At 40.0% G+C, this 18212-nt stretch overlaps 1 protein-coding gene and 1 long non-coding RNA gene across 9 annotated transcripts in view; one reads left to right on the top strand and one right to left on the bottom strand.

The window, feature by feature from the left end:
• DIP2C (disco interacting protein 2 homolog C) overlaps window positions 1-18212 on the bottom strand; it is a 311738-nt gene that overhangs the window by 84921 nt on the left and 208605 nt on the right. For all 8 annotated transcript variants that reach the window (XM_027450454.3, XM_027450457.3, XM_027450456.3 and 5 more), the window contains 2 exons: window positions 11543-11634; window positions 7355-7465 (listed from right to left, as the gene is read on the bottom strand). In XM_027450454.3, the coding sequence (XP_027306255.3) occupies window positions 7355-7465; window positions 11543-11634 (203 nt within the window). The remainder of the gene's footprint in view (window positions 1-7354; window positions 7466-11542; window positions 11635-18212) is intronic.
• LOC140001635 (uncharacterized) lies at window positions 14328-17537 on the top strand. Its single transcript, XR_011807106.1, has 3 exons — window positions 14328-14936; window positions 15786-15875; window positions 17425-17537. It is a non-coding gene; the product is annotated as an uncharacterized lncRNA (long non-coding RNA).

The following is an 18212-nucleotide window of genomic DNA, read 5'->3' as shown; positions in this document are numbered from 1 at the left end:
ATCTGCCAAGCTCTTCTCAAGGCAAAACAAAACAACAGGAAAAGGAAATTTATATCAGCGGTTCAGGATTTCTAGATAACACAAGGAATAATGACTGTGCTTCTACTTGGTGCCACACCAATTCTTTTGGAGCACGTCCACTTAAAAATTATTCATTCATTTGCAGCACGCCACCCACAAACTGGAAGAATAGCATATAGATTACCTAACATAATCTACCCACATATCATAGACTCTTATAACAGACTTAATTTTAGGTCAGGACAACCACATTTCAAATCGTGTTAAAACCTTCAACCCATTGTTTTTTTCTGTACAGTTGTTTCCTTCATTTGAAAGGACAAAATGGTTAAACAATTACGTGATGCACCTCTACCACAGGAGAGAAGGAAAAAAAAAATCCTCAGTTATAGACAACAGCCAGGGTGGTTTTCAGATTTTCGTTTTTTATGATGTGCCTTTGGTTTCCACAGTAAATCCTGCCTTGCAAGACAAAAGTAACTCAAGATGCTGCAGGAGAGGTAAACGATAGATGATGTTCTCAATAGCTACAGGAACTCCAGTTGAGGATCACACAGCATGAACACTATGAAGCTTTCTGGTGGTCTGCTAGTCTGTGTCGGTCGTTCCCACTTGCAATGTCATTCTCACACCTCCTAACTAATTTTCACCACCTCCTGCCTGCTCCTGGTGGCTTCATCCCAACTTAGAAGCAGCAAGAGAAGTACTGCAGAGCATAGAGAGATGGAGAGGGGTGAACATTCCTCTCCCCATGTAGGTGCCCCAGTGATACCTGCTGCCCTGCAGAAGCAATCGTTTCTAACTACCCAAATGGTGGGAGATCTGAAACTTTCTCAGGCTGAGAGAATTATACATGCCACAGACACACTGCAACCTTACCTAAAACACTCAAATATGTAAATGTGATGGTCTTTGCAGTTCCTCATGCCTCAGAATGACAGACCCAGAGCAGTGAGTGCCTTAGGTAAAATTTGTAAGTTTGAAAAATGAATCACAGAATCCAGTAGGCTGGAAAAGGCCTTCAAAATCATCAAGTTCCACCACCAACTTGACCTGCTGAGCCCCAGCACTAAACCGTGTCCCTTAGTGCCATGTCCACACGTCTCTTTAATACCTCCAGGCATGGGGACTCCCCCACTTCCATGGACAGCCCATTCCAATGCTTGACCACCTTTTCCATGAAGAAATTCTTCCTAATGTCTAGTTTAAACCTCCCCTGGCACAACTTGAGACTGTTTCCTCATATCCCATCACTTGTCACCTAAGAAAAGAGACCAACACCTTCCTCACCGCAACCTTTCAGGTAGTTGTGGAGAGCGATGAGGTCTCCCCTCAGCCTCCTCTTCTCCAGACTAAACAACCCCAGTTCCCTCAGCCACTCCTCATAACATTTGTTTTCTGGTCCCTTCACCAGCTTCATTGCCCTTCTCTGCACATGCTCAAGCAACTCAATATCCCTCTTGCAGTGAGGTTTGAGTTAAAATAGAGTCATTTGTGAGAAGCAGTCAAAGCGTCCATATGGCAAGGAAAAAGACTTCTGACTTTAGGAGTATTGATTCTTTCAGATTTCAGAGACCAGCTATTGAGCTATCGGCATCCCTTCTGAGTAATGTAAAATGAATGTCTCCAATGCTGAAAACTGCTTTGTAAGTAAAAAGAAGAAATCAAATCACCTACTGCTGAAAAGCCCCCACAACCCTCTCCCCCCGTAAATAAAAGCACCCTCCTGCACTTAAATGGAATAAATTTTCAAGACATACTGTTTTGTCAGCAGCATTATTTGTTATTTTGGTAGTTTATGCTAATCTGCTACTTTGACAAACCCTCACTTGCCACAAACACTTTATTTTGTTGAGTTGGAAAAAAACCTCAGGGATCCAGCAGAGACTGGGTGAAACAACTGAACCAACGCAGTCCCAAGCACAGACGGGGAGAGACTCTCCATCAATGCTCATCGTCAGAAGCCTCCACAATTCACAGTTTGAAATGACAAGTAATACAGGTAGAAGGCAAAAGATACAGCTGAGGTATTGTAGCATGAGGTTTGAGATGAAATGCTGACTTTGGAACTATCATTTTACATTTCTTGAAGGCATGGCACTTGCTGAAGTATGAAAAATGAGGTCTGCATAGCTTTAGACAATGTCTGCACACACCTAGAGAGATCAATCTTGCAGATGAAGTGAGCCAGAAATCCTCTCTGCTGTAGGTAGCCATTCAAGGTTCTCTAAAGACTTTTATTAAAGGTTCGCTAAAGGTTTTCACCACTACCTGGAGGCAAATTGTCTTCTTCCTGCTGCAGAGAGTGATAATTCATTGTCAGGATAAAAAATCCCACGTGTGGCTGCATTTCAGCATGCTGTTAATGTCATTTTTGTAATGCTTTGTGAGAGTATCTGTGTGAAGGAAAACAATTATGTTCCCTTCTCCGTGAGTGGGAGTGCACAGTCTTCCACCTAATATGGAAGGAAGGAAGAGACAGCCAGAATCACAGAATCACAGAATTTCTAGGTTGGAAGAGACCTCAAGATCATCGAGTCCAACCTCTGACCTAATGCTAATAGTCCCCACTAAACCATATCCCTAAGCTCTACATCTAAACGTAAAGCCAGTGCGAAGGTTGGGCTGGTAGAGGTTACTCCTGTCCACTTCAAGTCCCAGACTGGTTTCAAAGTGAGAATTATGTAGCAGTACCTTGCAAAATGAACTAATTTTTTTTTTGTTTGTTGTTACAATGCTTATTCGAGCTCTATTTGCCTTTACTCTAACAAACATTTTCTGTGAAAGAACAACCAGGGCAACCATCAGATGCAAAGCCCAAGCACCGGTACCTTTAAAACAAAAGTGAAAAGGGATCAAGGAAACCCTCCATTTTAAAAATACAAAGATCTTAATAAAAACAGTCAAAACACAAAGCAGATGCAATTGTCATGATCAGCTTTATGAGGAAGAAATCAGCTGTCTCATCAGAGAGAGCTTTGGTATCTGGTTGTAATTTTCCTGTGAAACATGGAACTGTGAGCAGTCTGAATGTCCAAAAGTCTTAATGAAAGCAGGACAAGAGTTATTTTTGGCAGGGGATACTGGACGAAACGTGATATTCTCTGTAGGAAACTACTATTTCCTAAACCTGAAAACATAAAAACAAAATGTAGACTGTAAGGGACCTGAGGTTGACGGCGACCAGCTGAGCAAAGACCTCTGCCCAGTGCCTGCAGAGGGGAGGGTGGGCACGGCGCCCACGCGGGCCTGGCTGTGTGTGCCAGGGGTTCAGCAGGGCTGAGGCTGGAAGGCTGTGCCACCAAAAAAGAAAATCTATGGCATTTTATGCATGTTTTAAATCCAGCAAAGAAAGTTCATTGTCAAAAGCTGTTCAGAACGATGTCAATTTTCAGCGTTGCTGGAACTCAGTGGATATGTTGCAGTGTATCAGGTACAGCACAATAATGAGGAAAGCAGGGAGGAAACAGGGCTCGTTTTACCTCGAGCTCTGAAGATGTCTGAATACTAGAAAAAGTGTCGAGGTGTATTTCCTTTGAAATACAATTCTGCCTTCAAACGGCAGAAAAGACTGGGACAACTTCTCTGTTTTTTAAAGATGTATCTCTCTGGCTACTGTTAAAGCTTTAATAACCTAACTTTTCAGGATTTAATAAAAAGAGCTCCTGGAAAACAGTTTTTACCCTCAACAAAACATCTATTTGATATTTTTTTCATGTGTCCAGGAGTGGGTATCTCTGAACTCACTATAGAAACACGCAAGCATATTTTAAAATCACATTGTCAAAGCCAGCTTCTGGAAAGGTACAGAAACACTTCCAAGAAGCACACGTAGCATTACGTCTAACAGGCTTAATAATGATTGAGAAATAGTTTATATGCTTTCATGTCATATTCTGTTACAAATGTTCACCTCCTATGACAAGAAAGCCATAAAGAGCTATGTGGGATCACTGTTCACATATTCACAGAAAGTGATTGAGCGTAACTACGAAAGTGCTTGGAGGACAAAAATGTTATTTTGAGATTCAAACAGATTAGCTCCCCTGACTGTATCAGAGCAAAATCATAACAACTTTCACGGTGCCCATCAAATGGAAAAAAATAACCTGCAAACTCTGAAGAAAAAGAAAGCAAAAACGTATTTTAAAATCTTTTCATATGGGGAATAGTAAGCCGCTATTTGAACTGGAACTTGAAACGTCAAAAATCCTGTATCTGCTACTTTGATGGCACCTTCTGTGATACCTGGTTTGCAATTCACATCGCATCACGTATACAATGCACCAATGCAGAATATTCCAGCTTCTGGTAACATTGACCGAAGTGGCAGTTCTGGAGGCAGAGATGTGGCATACAACACACTAAAAAGGGACTCATAATTATTTACTGATTTTGGAAAGCATAAAGAAATTTGGGCAGAGGGACTACTGCGAAAAAACACAGCCCTTAATCCAAGGGTTGAGGATTAGTTACAAAAAATTTTGGAAGTGATCACGATACAGACATTTCAGTGGCATTAATGGAAGAAAAGATGAAACAAAACATGTTGTTTATTCTATAGCTGCAATGACTGTAGAACCCCTGACTGCTTCTTCTAGAACAAAAAATCAGTTTTGATGTTTAAAAAAAACAAAAGCTTGAGATTTCAGTTTTTAATTTTAGATCTGACTTTCCCAGTCCAAAAAGCAAAAAATCATGCTGACACAAATGCCCACTCCCAGGTCCTTGCTGAACACCCTAAAGTCTTGTGAGAAAGCAAAAGTGAAGAACCCTGCACAGAATCCAGTGAACCCATCCCAACTGGTCTCTGTAAGTCCTCTGGGGAAGTACAACTAATTCTAGGTATTTTGTCAAGACGAAGATGAGATACAGAAGCACGACGAGATGGACCATCACCTAATGGACCAACCAGAAAATAATTCTGTCAAAATCTAAAAAAAAAAAGTACACTCATGATACAAAGAGCAGGCAATACACACCAAATGTATGGGCTGCTAAAACAGAAGCCTTCACTTCCATACATGCAGAGATGACTGCAGAGTAATAGATGAGCCTGGCTTCCTGGATGCAAGTATCGCTGTTCAGTTTTAAACTGCTAGGCACAATTGGCACAGAGCTGTGAAAAACTCTTCCTTATGAAAATGCAGAACAGTATTAAGGCTGCTAACACAAGTTTTTAATACTAAAAATGTGCTGATGAATACTAAATATGTGCTCACAAACTCCCTGAAACAGCTCATCCTGTATCAAGTTGTTATTCTGTAAGTCTGTATGAGCCCGTAATATAATTGTTGGTCTATTTGTTAGTTCACATCTCTCTCTTCCAAAAATCAAGCCAAAAAAGGTATGCTGCCAGAATTTACTGAAGCGTGAAGAAAAGAGAACAAATAATGGTAAAGCATAAAAGAACAGCCTAGGCCATTGTGAGATGACACAAATGACATCTTCCCACGGATGCCAGAAGCAATCCGCTGCCATTTGACCAAGCAGAGGTATTCCTTCTGGGACGACTCAGAACATGATTTTCATCTCATTGCTTCCACTCCAGTTCCTTCTCCATATAAACAAATGCAGAAATATTTGCAATAGTATACGCTGTGAGATTGCATAGTTTTATTTATAGATCATAGATCATGTTGCTTTTTTAATTATACTGCTGACATCTCTGTTATTGTTTTATCGGTGCAATATTTAAACATTAGGGAATGATCTTGGCAACAGTTAAACAGTCTGAGCCTGTAGTTATTGCCTTATATAAATATATATATATATGCATGTGTAAGTGTATATTTTTATATATATACATACGCACACATAAAAAAAAAATCAAGGTTCAGCCAAATTAGGGTAAGTTATTAACCTGACATAGGGTATTTACTTGGACAGCTGGATTTTATAGCTTACTGGATGGATATGGTATCAGATGTTCTAAAATAAATCTGATTTATACCTATCCATATACTTTAACATGCAATTAAACCTTGGACAATAAGCAATGGGGGAAGACATAACAGATTTTTTTTTTTTTTTTATCCCTGAAGGTCACGTTGCTTCTTTTTTGTAAAATGAAAGTCAAGTTAACTATGTGATGATGTATGTATGATCTTACAATGTATATAGTCTATTTGCCTTATTTTGATGACACACTTAAAGCAGAAATAATGCATCACTTCATGCAACTACTTCAAACTACCTCAAGGTACTGCACTCACATGTGAAAGCATGGTGATAGCCTGATGCAAATGCAGTATACTTCTACTAAAATCCTGACACTCATTCCAGAGTCAAGTCCACTCCTCAGTGATCTCTAATACAACACTTAACAAACAAACTAGCAAGAACTTATTCCCCACAGTGGATTAAAGAACACATGTTGTGTGGACAATTCCAGACCAAATACTTGAAGTAAAGCATTATTAGTGCTAGCTAATAACAAAGGAATTATATAACGGGACATTTGGGAGAACCTTAGAGTAAGCATTGCTGCCAGCCATGCTAAAATGAAGGGGATATGACAAAAAGAGCTTGGAATGGATAAATATGTTTCATTATATTTACAGCCTCAAAGGTATGCATCCTCAGAAAAAATGCATGTTCAGCAGCATCAGTGCAACCTTCCCAGCTGTGGCTCTCCAGTACCACTGAGCCACCTCCCCTCACTGCCCCCAAGTATCTCTTCAACCTGAAACTGCTATATCTGTCTACTAAGATTTTCCCAGAAACCAGTGGTGGAATCTGAACCAACACTGCATCTGACATGTTTTTGATTAGCCATGATCAGTTTCAGCTACGAATGTATGCTCTGTGGCAAAAATTCACAAACTGGTTTTGCTCAATGTCCATCCTTAGCAGAGATGACAGTGGCGATGGAAGCTTCAGGATACAACTGCACACATAAACACAGGAGGAGGCATTTCCCTAACTGCTTTGAAGTAGCACACAAAGAAGTAGTGGCATTATAACATAGCTTTGGTTGCAGGGACAGGTGGAAAATCAGCAGTTGCTGCCAATGATTCTTTGTCAACGGCCAACATCAGAATGCTTTGAGAGGCTACGAAGATAATCCATCTTGGGCTGGCAAGGCTGTTCTCTTGCAAAATTTTCCTCTCCTTTCCCAGGCAGACCTGTATTTGCTGAAACTGCAAGCACATCTTGAGATTTGCCGTCACAGAAAAGAAGGAACTATATATAACTCACCACACAGCACTATCTTTGTATCTGTAGATTCAGAGCTAGTTAACCACAAATGTACTCAGAAGTTAGGTTCAGTTGTGATTCATTCTGACATAAGTTTTAAAAGGCATTATAGAGAAGAAATTCTGTTCCCTACCTTTCTTGTAAGTGGCACTTCAATAGGGACGGGGACAACTTCTGCAAGCAGGCAGCCATAAAATGCCACCATGAAAGCAGCAGGATCATTGTTAGGGAACACGAGTGTTACCTGAAACAGAGACATACGTTAAAGATTTTCTGAAATGCATGTTTTATTACAGGTTTCAACTAACAATAGCTGGAGTTTCTATGCTTCTTTTGGAAGAAAGGTGATTACAGAAACATTTCTACAATAATTGCTCAAATACCTAATGAAAGATGAATGAGGAATCAGAAGGAATTTATAATGATACACGTTCCTTTTGTGAACATTTTCACTTAGGTTGTAGTTAAATATTTTCATGCTGCATTGTTTCCTACATTGACAAGACCTTTCATCTGATTTTCAACTTACTGATTGCTTTGCAGACATTAAAGAACCAAACAAATGGAACTAATAGAATTTTACATTTTAATTTAGTATTTGCTTGATGTTACTGAAAACAAAGTGGATCTGTGACCAGGTCAGATTACGCAGACTTACTGTGTCATTATGTCAATCATTAGCAATTATGTGTTAAGGCATGTGCTATGAGGAGAGGTCTGGGACATTTGCTTTGTCTAGTTTGGAGAAAAGGAGGCTAAAGCAACCTCATTGCTCTCTACAATTTCCTGAAGAGGGGAAGCAGAGAGGGAGGTGCCGGTTTCTTCTCCCTGGGAAACGATGACAGGATGTGTGGGAACAGCACAAAGCTGCACCAGGAGAGGTTCAGACTGGACATTAGGAAAAAAATATTCACCAAGAGAGTGGTCCAACACTGGAACAGGCTTCCTGGAGGGGTGGTTGATGCCCCAAGCCTGTCAGTGTTCAAGAGGTGTTTGGATAATGCTCTCATTAATATGCTTTAACTTTGGTTGGCCCTGAAGTGGTCAGTCAGTTGGACAAATGATCTTTGTAGGCCCCCTCCAACCGAACTATTCTATTTCTATTCAATTCAATTCGATTTAATTCTAAGTCTGGACTTGCTAAACTTCACAGCTTTCGGGTTAGGGAATTATTTAGATAAAAGAATGAAAGGAAAATATAAGAGATTATAGAAAATCACCTGTATGCTCATGAGGTGCCTTTCATCCCCAGATGTGCCGAATTGGGCAGCTTACACCTATGGGTGCTGCAATCTCTTTAGATCATCCAGGGACAAGACAGAAGGATGAATGAGATTGCATGATCTAACTGAGGATCCAGCAACCTAGAGAGCCCACAGCTCTCCTTGCCATCAATTAGTGGTTAGAGACCTCAAGGGATGGATCCTGTCTACATTTTTATTTTCATTCACTCAGATGCATTTTCTCAACTCATGTCTTAAGCAGCTGCAATGAAGCTGGTAACTCTACCTCCCGGGGCTGACAGAAGTGGCATGCAAGAGGTGTTCCACGTGACTTCTAACTTAACTCCGTTGGGTTTGCACACAGGATCAGTGTTCAGCACCTTAAACTTTGCTGAAAGTACATATTAAGTCTTCAGTTTTGACTGATTTGACATACATAAGACTTAAAAGTTTCAATCTCTTGGAGCAAAACCATCGTGTTTTATACACTTGCCAAGATTCAGTAACTGGAGATTAAAAGTGTTTTCAGAGATTTCATATGGCTTCAAAGATATTTCCTTTCTACAAATTAAATTGATTTCTTCAAACTAGAAGAAATCTAACTTTGTCCAAGGGGTCAAAAATACCTGTTTTTAAGATGAAGACTTAAAACTTTAGGAGCTTCATAGAAAATATACTGCTATCATATCTGTATCCTAGCACAAGAAACAATACAACTGCACAAGATGGCTGTGCAGTTTAGTTTATATATTTTCTGTACACATACCATAAATATCCACAAGGGAAATGGAATGAAAGGGTTTTTGCTAGGTACACTGCAGGGATAGCAGTTTGCTGAGCCCAGCACAGATCTGAAAGATGTTGAAAGATCCCAAAAGGTACTTTGAGGACTGTTATTTTTTGTGTTGCTCTTTGTTTACATACACACAGTGAAGGTTTAGCTGGGAATCTTTTCAAAGGAGCTGACTGAGGTGAAAAACTCTCACTGAAGTCCAGTGGGGATGAAGCATTAACTTCCCCTTCAAAAGACATTAATCACTAACAGACCCGTACCAAATAACCAGATAGTGTGTGTAACAGCAAAAAGGGATAAGGCTGAAGGCAAATGAAATATACAGCGCATTGATGAGAATCTATTTATCTGGTAGATATATTAGAGGGCAAGCTTAATTTACAGGCAGCTGTCTGTAAATGACATGAGGTTAAATTTCTGAAGATACTATAGGAGGCAAATGTGGTTCTTTGTGAGCTATAATTGTATCAGAACCAGGGACTCACATACAGGCACAATCACTTATTCTTTTGTCTCGGACAAAGAAACTAAAGAGTGATGTCATATGAGTCATGAAAAATAGAGATTGCATTGATAGAAGATGCTTTTAAAGGGGGAAAGCCCTTTCCGAGTTGTAAATAATATTAACATAAGTAAACAATTACCCTCCGATTTGGAAAAGATCACAAATATGCACAAATGTATTTCATTTAGCATTTCAAAAGTACCTTTAACTGTTGTCACACAAAATACATTATTTAGAATAAAAAGTCGTCTTCAGAGAGGTCAGAAAGCTTTTATATTATTATGACAGGGGGATAACAGCCAGAATAACAGCCTAGAACATCAGTACAGTAACACCTCATCTTCCACAAGAAGCAGCTTTAAATGATCATGTTTCTGTTACAGAGATGCTAAGCAAGATGTTTTTACAGCACAAGCATATGCTTTCAGCACTCAGCCATAAACATTTGTTTCGCTGTAATCTAGGTGGACTTATTTTAGAAGGACTGCAATTTGTTATGTATGTGTCCTGCACTAGCTAAACTTCCAGCTTTCTGACTGAATTATCCACAAATCTTTTCCTAACGTTAGGAGATGTCAGCGGTTGCTGCAGTAAATTAATGCAAAGATGGGCAGTTAGCAGACAACAGGGAGAGAGAGGCACACACACACTGCCTGTATCTGAACTTTATTCCATTTAGAGCCTTCTGGGTGGATTCTCTTGATGCACACACTTGAACAACTTGCTGCTTCTGCTGTTGCTTAGATACACACTTGTAAATCAAGCAAAAGAGATTCTTCAGATGGCTGAATACCACTGTAGGAAGCAATTTAGATTAAGGATCTAGAGATCTTTTAGTTAAATGCTTTATGATTTATTTCCAAATGAAGCACAGAAAGGACCGTCAGGTTTCTTCTTTTTTTTTTTTTAATTCATTTATTTTCTTCTGTGAACCTTTACTGCATGCTGTCATTTTTGAAGACATAAGAAAAGTGTAGTGCATATCAACACATTTTCCACATATGGCACAAAAGGACCAAGTAAACCAGCAGTTTAAGAATTGCTCTCAAACTGGAAGAGGAATCCTTAATTTTACATTCAAAACTCTAATCACAAGGTTGTGACTAAAATGTGCATTTCTGACAGATTTGTTCAGGAATCTCCACTCCATGACTTAGAGCCAACCTGGAATGGGACCTGTGGAAATTTGGATACACACTCTGGCAGAGAAAAGGGGTAGCATGAAGGCAGCAGACTAGCTCTGTAACCCTTGCCCTCTGTGGATGTTATACATTCACCTAGATCCAGCCTCCGGCAGTAGCTGAATCAGATTGAAGAACAAGGAATGGAAATACTCTCCACATTACCAGTCAGCGTAATTTATTTATTTAACTGGCTGCCAGAATGTGCTTAGCTTGTTTGTGTTTGTCCTCCACAATACTCCTCTTTTTTCTACCATCTCAACAACTACAAAGCCATTAGTAAGTACGTTTTACTCACACGACACCTCCAGGCTCTATAAGCAAGTTTTTGCTAAACAGACCGCTGTTCTATGTCCAAAAATCACTTTCCATGGGAACGTTTATTGCTGATGTTGCCACAACTTCAAGTTGCTATTCAGCGAATACTAACTCAGATTATTTAATGTGCAATTCAAAACATCTGTCTGAGTGATCAGCCCTTTTCTGAGTAAAAGGCAGACTTTCCTCCACCCCCAACATTTAACTTCATTAATTTCCCCTGGGCACCCAAATACCTCATTCTCTCTTTGTCAACCCGGGATCTGAATTATTAATAAATAAAAATCATTCAGTTACTCACCCTGTCTCCAGGTCGTACCATTGGTTCTTGTTTTGTGCCTAATTTATGTAGTATATTGTAAGCAACCTTCATACTTCTGGTCCAAAGTTTGCCTATTAACACAAGATTTGTAAAATTAATTTTAAAATTCTGCATGTTTTACAAGATTATTAAAGGGAAAGAATGCCTAAGCAGTAGAAGAAATACTAGGAAAATGTACATGAATTTTCCAACTAAATGTGATACCACTGCTGCAACTAACAGAAATATTTAAATACATATCAGATATATCAGATATTTTCTTTGATCTTCAAGACATCAGCATTTTTAAGACAAAAAAAAAAAAAAAAAAAAGCTTTCTTCAAGGTCGAAAAAAGTAGCTTTCTTGCTTTGCAGTGAATTGGATCTGGACTCCAAAAGTCAGCTGTTAGAAGTGGCTGGAATACCAGGAAGTCCAGACGGCCTAATAGCAAAAGCTGCCTTTCAGTTCAGACTGTGCTGCTATGCAGGGGGACTTCCCTCCGAGGGTATGATGCAGGGATTATAATGGCACTTTCCCTACTCCAAGACACCAAGGGAAAAAGGAAAGCAGTCCCGAGAAGGAGAGACAAGGAAAAAAAGTCAACAACAGAAAACACCCTACAGCCAAAGGGTGCTGCACACTGAAGCAGCAGGTACCTTCTGATCCTTAGCACACCTGTAAGATGAGTTGCACTTTTAATTCTGGACCTTCTTCAATTTAACTTGGCTTATACTTCTCCCCCATTCCCACACAGTCCCTTCCCTCAGTTTCACTTCACTTGCCCCCAGGTATTCTTCCTTTTTACCATCTCTGTTCGCCCTTGCTTCATTCCCCCATCTGCACTTACTTAGCTAATCTCATCTGCACTTACTTAGCTAATCTTCATGCAGACCCTGCACCAATATTATTTAAAGAAAGAATCATCTCCTCAAAATATCACTGGCCATATTGTGCCTTTCATTAATCCTTTAAGAGATCAGCATATCCCGACTGTGCAAGTTCTTTCCGAGAGCCTTTGTTTACAGCCCTTGTTACTTCCATTCGAATAATACCTAGCATAACAGACCTTGGTCTTGGCTGGCCCTCAGCTACTGTCTTGAAGCAGTATTCAGTCTGACAGTAACAAATCTTTAATTCATGCCCACCAATAACTTAAACGATAATAGGTTCTGACAACGGATTACCTATGGGGTTCAGCAGTTCAGGCTCCCAAACAAGCAGTACTGCTATTTATAACTACGCCAAGCAGTTTTTATAATAAATTCCTCCACATTCTGGATACGAAATGCAATGCTGTATTATTTTAAGTGCCAATCTGATGCAAATGTAACGTATAATGAGAAGGCCAGATTTTCTCTTTAAACTCTTAAGGAAAATTGGAAGGTCACTGCTGCCTGTTATTGAGAAAGTCTTAAGTGCAATTACTTCTTATGAAAATGGTAATATTTTATCATTAAATCATATTTTCTGAAGCTTTAAATATATTTAAAATTGCTCCAGTATTTGGATGCTGAACTGTCCTGATGTTTAAAAACAAACACAAGTCAATTCTGTTCCACTGAAAACTCAATGTGGATACAGGAATACTTCTGCAGAATTAACCTTCATAACACTGCAGTAGAACTACCTGCCTTTATTGGAAAAAAGTCTTTAAAAGCATCCCTGTTGCAACAGTCAACACTCAAACTTGACCAGCAAGTGGGATAAAAACAAGGATGCCCTAGAAAAGCAAACATTCATTTTCTTAAAAGTTTCCAACATTAAAGTTTCAGTGGCAACAAACGTAGAAGAGCAATTAGTACTGATACAGAAATTTGGAGAATGGAAATGAAAAGCCTGGTAGAAGTTCTGAGTGCAAGGGAGAACCATCTTTACACAAAACACTTTCATGCTTATAATGAACATTAAGATTTTGATCCCTTTTCTGAGAGACATAAGGGGCTGCTGTGAAAAGTTCTATTGGAGCTATGGAGATTAAATCTGTTAAAAGTCTTAAATTTGCATTTGTGACATATTCATACTCATTTTTTGTGTATCAAACATGCCATCTTGCATACAATATTTTCTTCAAAATTTGAGCTCTGAAGCAGTATTCATATTAAAGGACTTAGATGCGTTCTTTCAGAAGTACATGGGTACACAATGCAACTATCTCCATGCCAATGTAAATCAAAGTAAATGTAGAAATAAAGTTCTTTCAAAGAGTAATGTGTTACTTTCTAGTAAGGTTGTAAATATTTGTCTAAATGCATTTTGTCATGATGCTCCCTTACTTCCAAAATTTTACTTCATCTTCTGAACTATAGAATATACAAGGCCATTTCACTACTTCCTCACCTTTCTGTTTCAACCCACCTTGAATTGCACAGAATAAGTCTGTAATATTTTCTAGAGATCTTTTTCCTCCCAGGCCCTCTCCTGTTCTAATTACTGTTGGAATTCGAAACTGTGTCAACTAACTGAGCTACCCACATGTGCAAAAGGGTATGAAACTATGGAAAACTGGAACGAGGAAGGCAGTTTGCACTGAGCTCTGATGGAGCTGGGACAGAGGGTCTCTCCTGCATCCCTCAGCACTTCCATCTTTTCAGCCCACTCAGGCTCCGCCTGTCCCTGGCTGCCATGGCCTCTGCTCGGCCAGCAGCAAGAAGCATCACTGTGTGCAGGCCGGCCATCTCGCACACTGATCCCAGAGTCAATCCCACACAGATCTAGACCTGGGCTGTGCTCAAGAGCAAGCCCACCATTTTTCTTCTAGATATATAGCTTCATTCCAGAAAAGACAGAGCTGTGAAGGGAACAGCAGTGCGGGAGCTGGAGCCAGGAAGGCCTGAGTCACCAGGGCCAGGCCTGAGGCTGCTGGACAAGGCGTGACACGGGGCCAACTGAGCTGTGTGTTTATTTTGCCACCTTGGCCGTTCAGCCTGCCAACGTCACCGAAAAACACAAAGGGCTCCATGACTGTGGGATAAAAGCCCTCAGTAACAGAGGATGTTATAAAGAAGGAAATCTTTGAAGTGTTTCCTTCCTCGGTTCTGCCTAGGTTGCAATTCAGTGTAATTTTTCCTTTGTAAACTTGAGAGATTAGACGTTGCTGGGAAAAAGCTGATTGCTAAAATCTCTCCCGCAAATCCCGATGAGGAGACCTTGCCTTGACCTCAATTCCATGCACATCTGCCCCGGGGCAGAAGGCAGCCCGGTGGGGGAACCAGCTGTGCTCCATCCAAGGCTTTCACTCCGGGATGGGGCCGACACTTGCGTGGGGGAAACCTGCTATGAAGGGACGTGAGCTGCAAAGGAAATTGTGCCGCTGGGGGCTGCTGAGGATATGGCCCTTTGTCCACAATTCAGCACAAGTCTTCCTCAGATAAACACATCGCCATCCATCTTCTAGTAAGTTGGCCTGAAGACAGAAGGGCAGAGGTAGGAAACTCAAGCAGCAGTTTCAGGCAGCAGGGGCTGGACCAGCCCACATTTCTGCACGGCAACAGATCTCCTTTTGTCCAGCAATGCCACTGTAGCAGAAAATGGTTTTCTGCTCTCCTGTAGCGATGGAGAGCAAGCACCAGCTGGGTGCAGCTACCCCCAGCAGCACTGCTGCTTCCAGACCCTGGGGCCCTTCTCATCCCTGTTCTCTGGTCCTATTCAACTGCCCTCCTGCCTGCCTTGCCGGGGACACTGGATGCTCACAGTACTTGTCCCTGCCTGACTCTGTCACGTGTGAACTCATTTTTGAGTTTGAAAATGAAGGCTTGGTAAGCCCTTTAGAGAGGTAAGTCATCAGAGAGACATTTGCATATCCAGTGGCATTTTGGGCACTAGGGTACTCTCCAGAGGGGGGCCAGGCTCCTGCAGATCCAGGACACACACTAATGTCCTGGGTAACTCAATGCCTTTGATAAGGTCCTGAATTTTCCAGCTTTCAGGTCCAAAACTATCTCCCAAAAAATGAAAACTGTTCAGTATCCAAAGAATTTCCTGAGTTGATTTGGGAAAACAAACCAAGCTGGACAACACTACATGCCACTACTACAAATTGTAATCTTCCTACTCCCCATCAAGCTGCTTATTTTGGTGTTAGTTTCCAAAACCTTTTATAACTCTACAAGATACAAAGAAATCAAGGTTTTCTCCTCTGCATCTGTCATATCCCAACACATTTCTAATTGCTGAAACATTTACTGAAATAAATCTTCTAATGATGATCAAATCTTCCTTATGTGCTCCTGTAACTTGTCGCAGATATTGCTGCTGGACCTGCAAGCCCTAGCAGTGTGCTCTTGGAGTGAGGCCAAGTCACCTTCAGTGTTCTTCCTACACTGGCAAACCAAGGTGAGCATTCCCAGTGCCCAGCAAGTATCAGCAAGTGTGTGGTGCAGCAGCTATGCCTCTGAAGCTGAGCCATGTCCTGCAGACATCACACACACACACAGAGTCAAGGCAGGAGCAAATGAAAAATATCACCTCACATTCTGGCAGCCATGACAAACATTGTTAACACCTGTGTGGGGCAACTATCTGTGGGTTTTGTTTGTTTTCTGCTGGAATTTTGATTTTGTTGTATAGTAGCAACTCTACAGCATTAACCACATATTCTAAATATCACTTGTAATCAGTATTGTTCTATGCTAACAGCCTATTTACAGGGCAATATCTTTCACCTACAAAAATTTGCAAGCTAGTGTGATGAGTGAATAGCCAGTTCCATCTGGTTAAGCAACACATTATGAGGATAAAGGAAACCACCAGGTCTTAAAAAACATACAAAAAGGGATCAGTTGGTAAAAAATATATGCTTTCCACATGACACTGAAGTAAATCCCCTTCCTCCCCCTCCACAAATCTGTAAAAGGACTACATGTTTGTGTTGAATGTAAAGAAGGTTATAAGAGAAAAGCTGCATCAGGAGGAAAACTTAAAGACCAAACAAACCACAATCAATTCCCTTATTGAATTCTGTATGCTTTTAAGAACCACACAGCACTAACTCAGCAAAACCAAACCCGTGGTCGCTTACCAATCTCCATGCACAGCAATTGCGAGACTGCCAAAACTTAACTGAAAACAATGTTGTCAAATATTCATTCTTTCAAGATCACAATATATTTGTTACACTAAACATAAAAATTAAGACATTAAATCTGGTATAAATGGCAGACTTCTTAACGTGATACAGGTAAATAGGCACTTTTTCTGCATTGCAAAACAACAGTCACAATTCTGCTGCTCTGCTAACCTTGTCTTTAGAAATTTTTGAGATCCACACCAAGCAGCAAATGAAGCAGGTGTCTTACTGGAAAAATATCCAAACAAAATAACAAAAATGTTTTATTGTGGAGAATAAAATACCCCAGACATACTCAGAATAGAGGGAATATTATTATTACAGTACCTGATATCCCAGTCTAAATCCCAATTTTGTAATATAGATTTTTAAAGCAAGCAATTTTCTTTATCTTTATTAAAGCAATAAAGGTTGAAAGTATTAGCCATACTGTTGATTGATGTCTAAGGACTTAAACCATGATGACTTTTACCTCTGCAAGCAATGATTTATTTCAGTGATAAGGACAATCTGGTTATTTCATTACTTGGTTATGAGCAGACTCTCAGTTCCCTTTACGCTCCTGGTAACTGTGAAATTCCTGGTCTAGGAGATTCTGGATGAAGAAGATATAGATGGCTGTGGTCACACGCCAGCTGCAGCACTGCTTGGGGGTGGCTATTTTCGGTCTGTTGTTGACTGTCAACCATTTCAGGCTATCCCCAGTATAACACCTCTGCTAAGACAGCAGGACTCTGGCCTCAAGATGTTAATGGCTGCATTATGTGTTATTTTTTAATGGGCAATTCATTTGAAAGATGATTTCTTTCTCCACAGAGTCCAAATGGATAAAGAAAAAACACTTCACTATCCCAAGAGCCTTCTCTGCTCTTTTCTCCTAGCTCTGCTGTTTCCAATGGGCCTCTGATATGTGAAACAATACACTGGAGCTACTGAAAATGGTTTAAAAACTAAGTACAGGAAATGTTAGATAAAGGCAATGAGATTCTCTGAATCCGATGCAGTTAACTGGTACTCTTTTTGTTGGTTTTAATAATGGTTGCAATAAAAAAGCTCAAAACTTGCTTATTTCCAAATTACTTTCAGCTTTTTACTTTTTCTCCAATCTTTCTGATCCTTCTTACAATAATCATTCTACAGCAAGAAAAGTAGCTGTGATAGTATAAGTAGTATTTTGGATTTAATTATCCTTTATTCATGTTTCTCCACTAAGAATCACTAAGCATTTCATTTGTAATGCCAACAATACCAATATCAGCTGCCTGACTACTCTGATCAACTTTGCCTGAGCAAGAAATTGTCCTTCTTTTCCTCAAAGCATATGTTAGATTTCTAGTCAGAGTTCAGATGTACATAAAACCTTATAAAGACGTCTTTCCCTCCCTTATCTCAGACTTTTCTATTTATGCATATTCAGTGATTTGATTTACAAAAGGATTGTGAATAACTTAACTAAGATGCTCTCCAATTAAGCAACTTCCCAGAGGAATAAAATATTTGAGAAATAAGGAACATTAATAGCATTTCATTCACTAGAAAGAGTTTAGGAGTTTTGAGTAACAATTACAATTGGGACAGTGAAAACAACTTGAAGAACTGAGAAA

This window comes from Anas platyrhynchos, chromosome 2 (assembly GCF_047663525.1).
Source record: "Anas platyrhynchos isolate ZD024472 breed Pekin duck chromosome 2, IASCAAS_PekinDuck_T2T, whole genome shotgun sequence".
NCBI classification, from domain to species: domain Eukaryota; kingdom Metazoa; phylum Chordata; class Aves; order Anseriformes; family Anatidae; genus Anas; species Anas platyrhynchos.
This window is presented reverse-complemented; position numbering and strand designations above follow the sequence as displayed.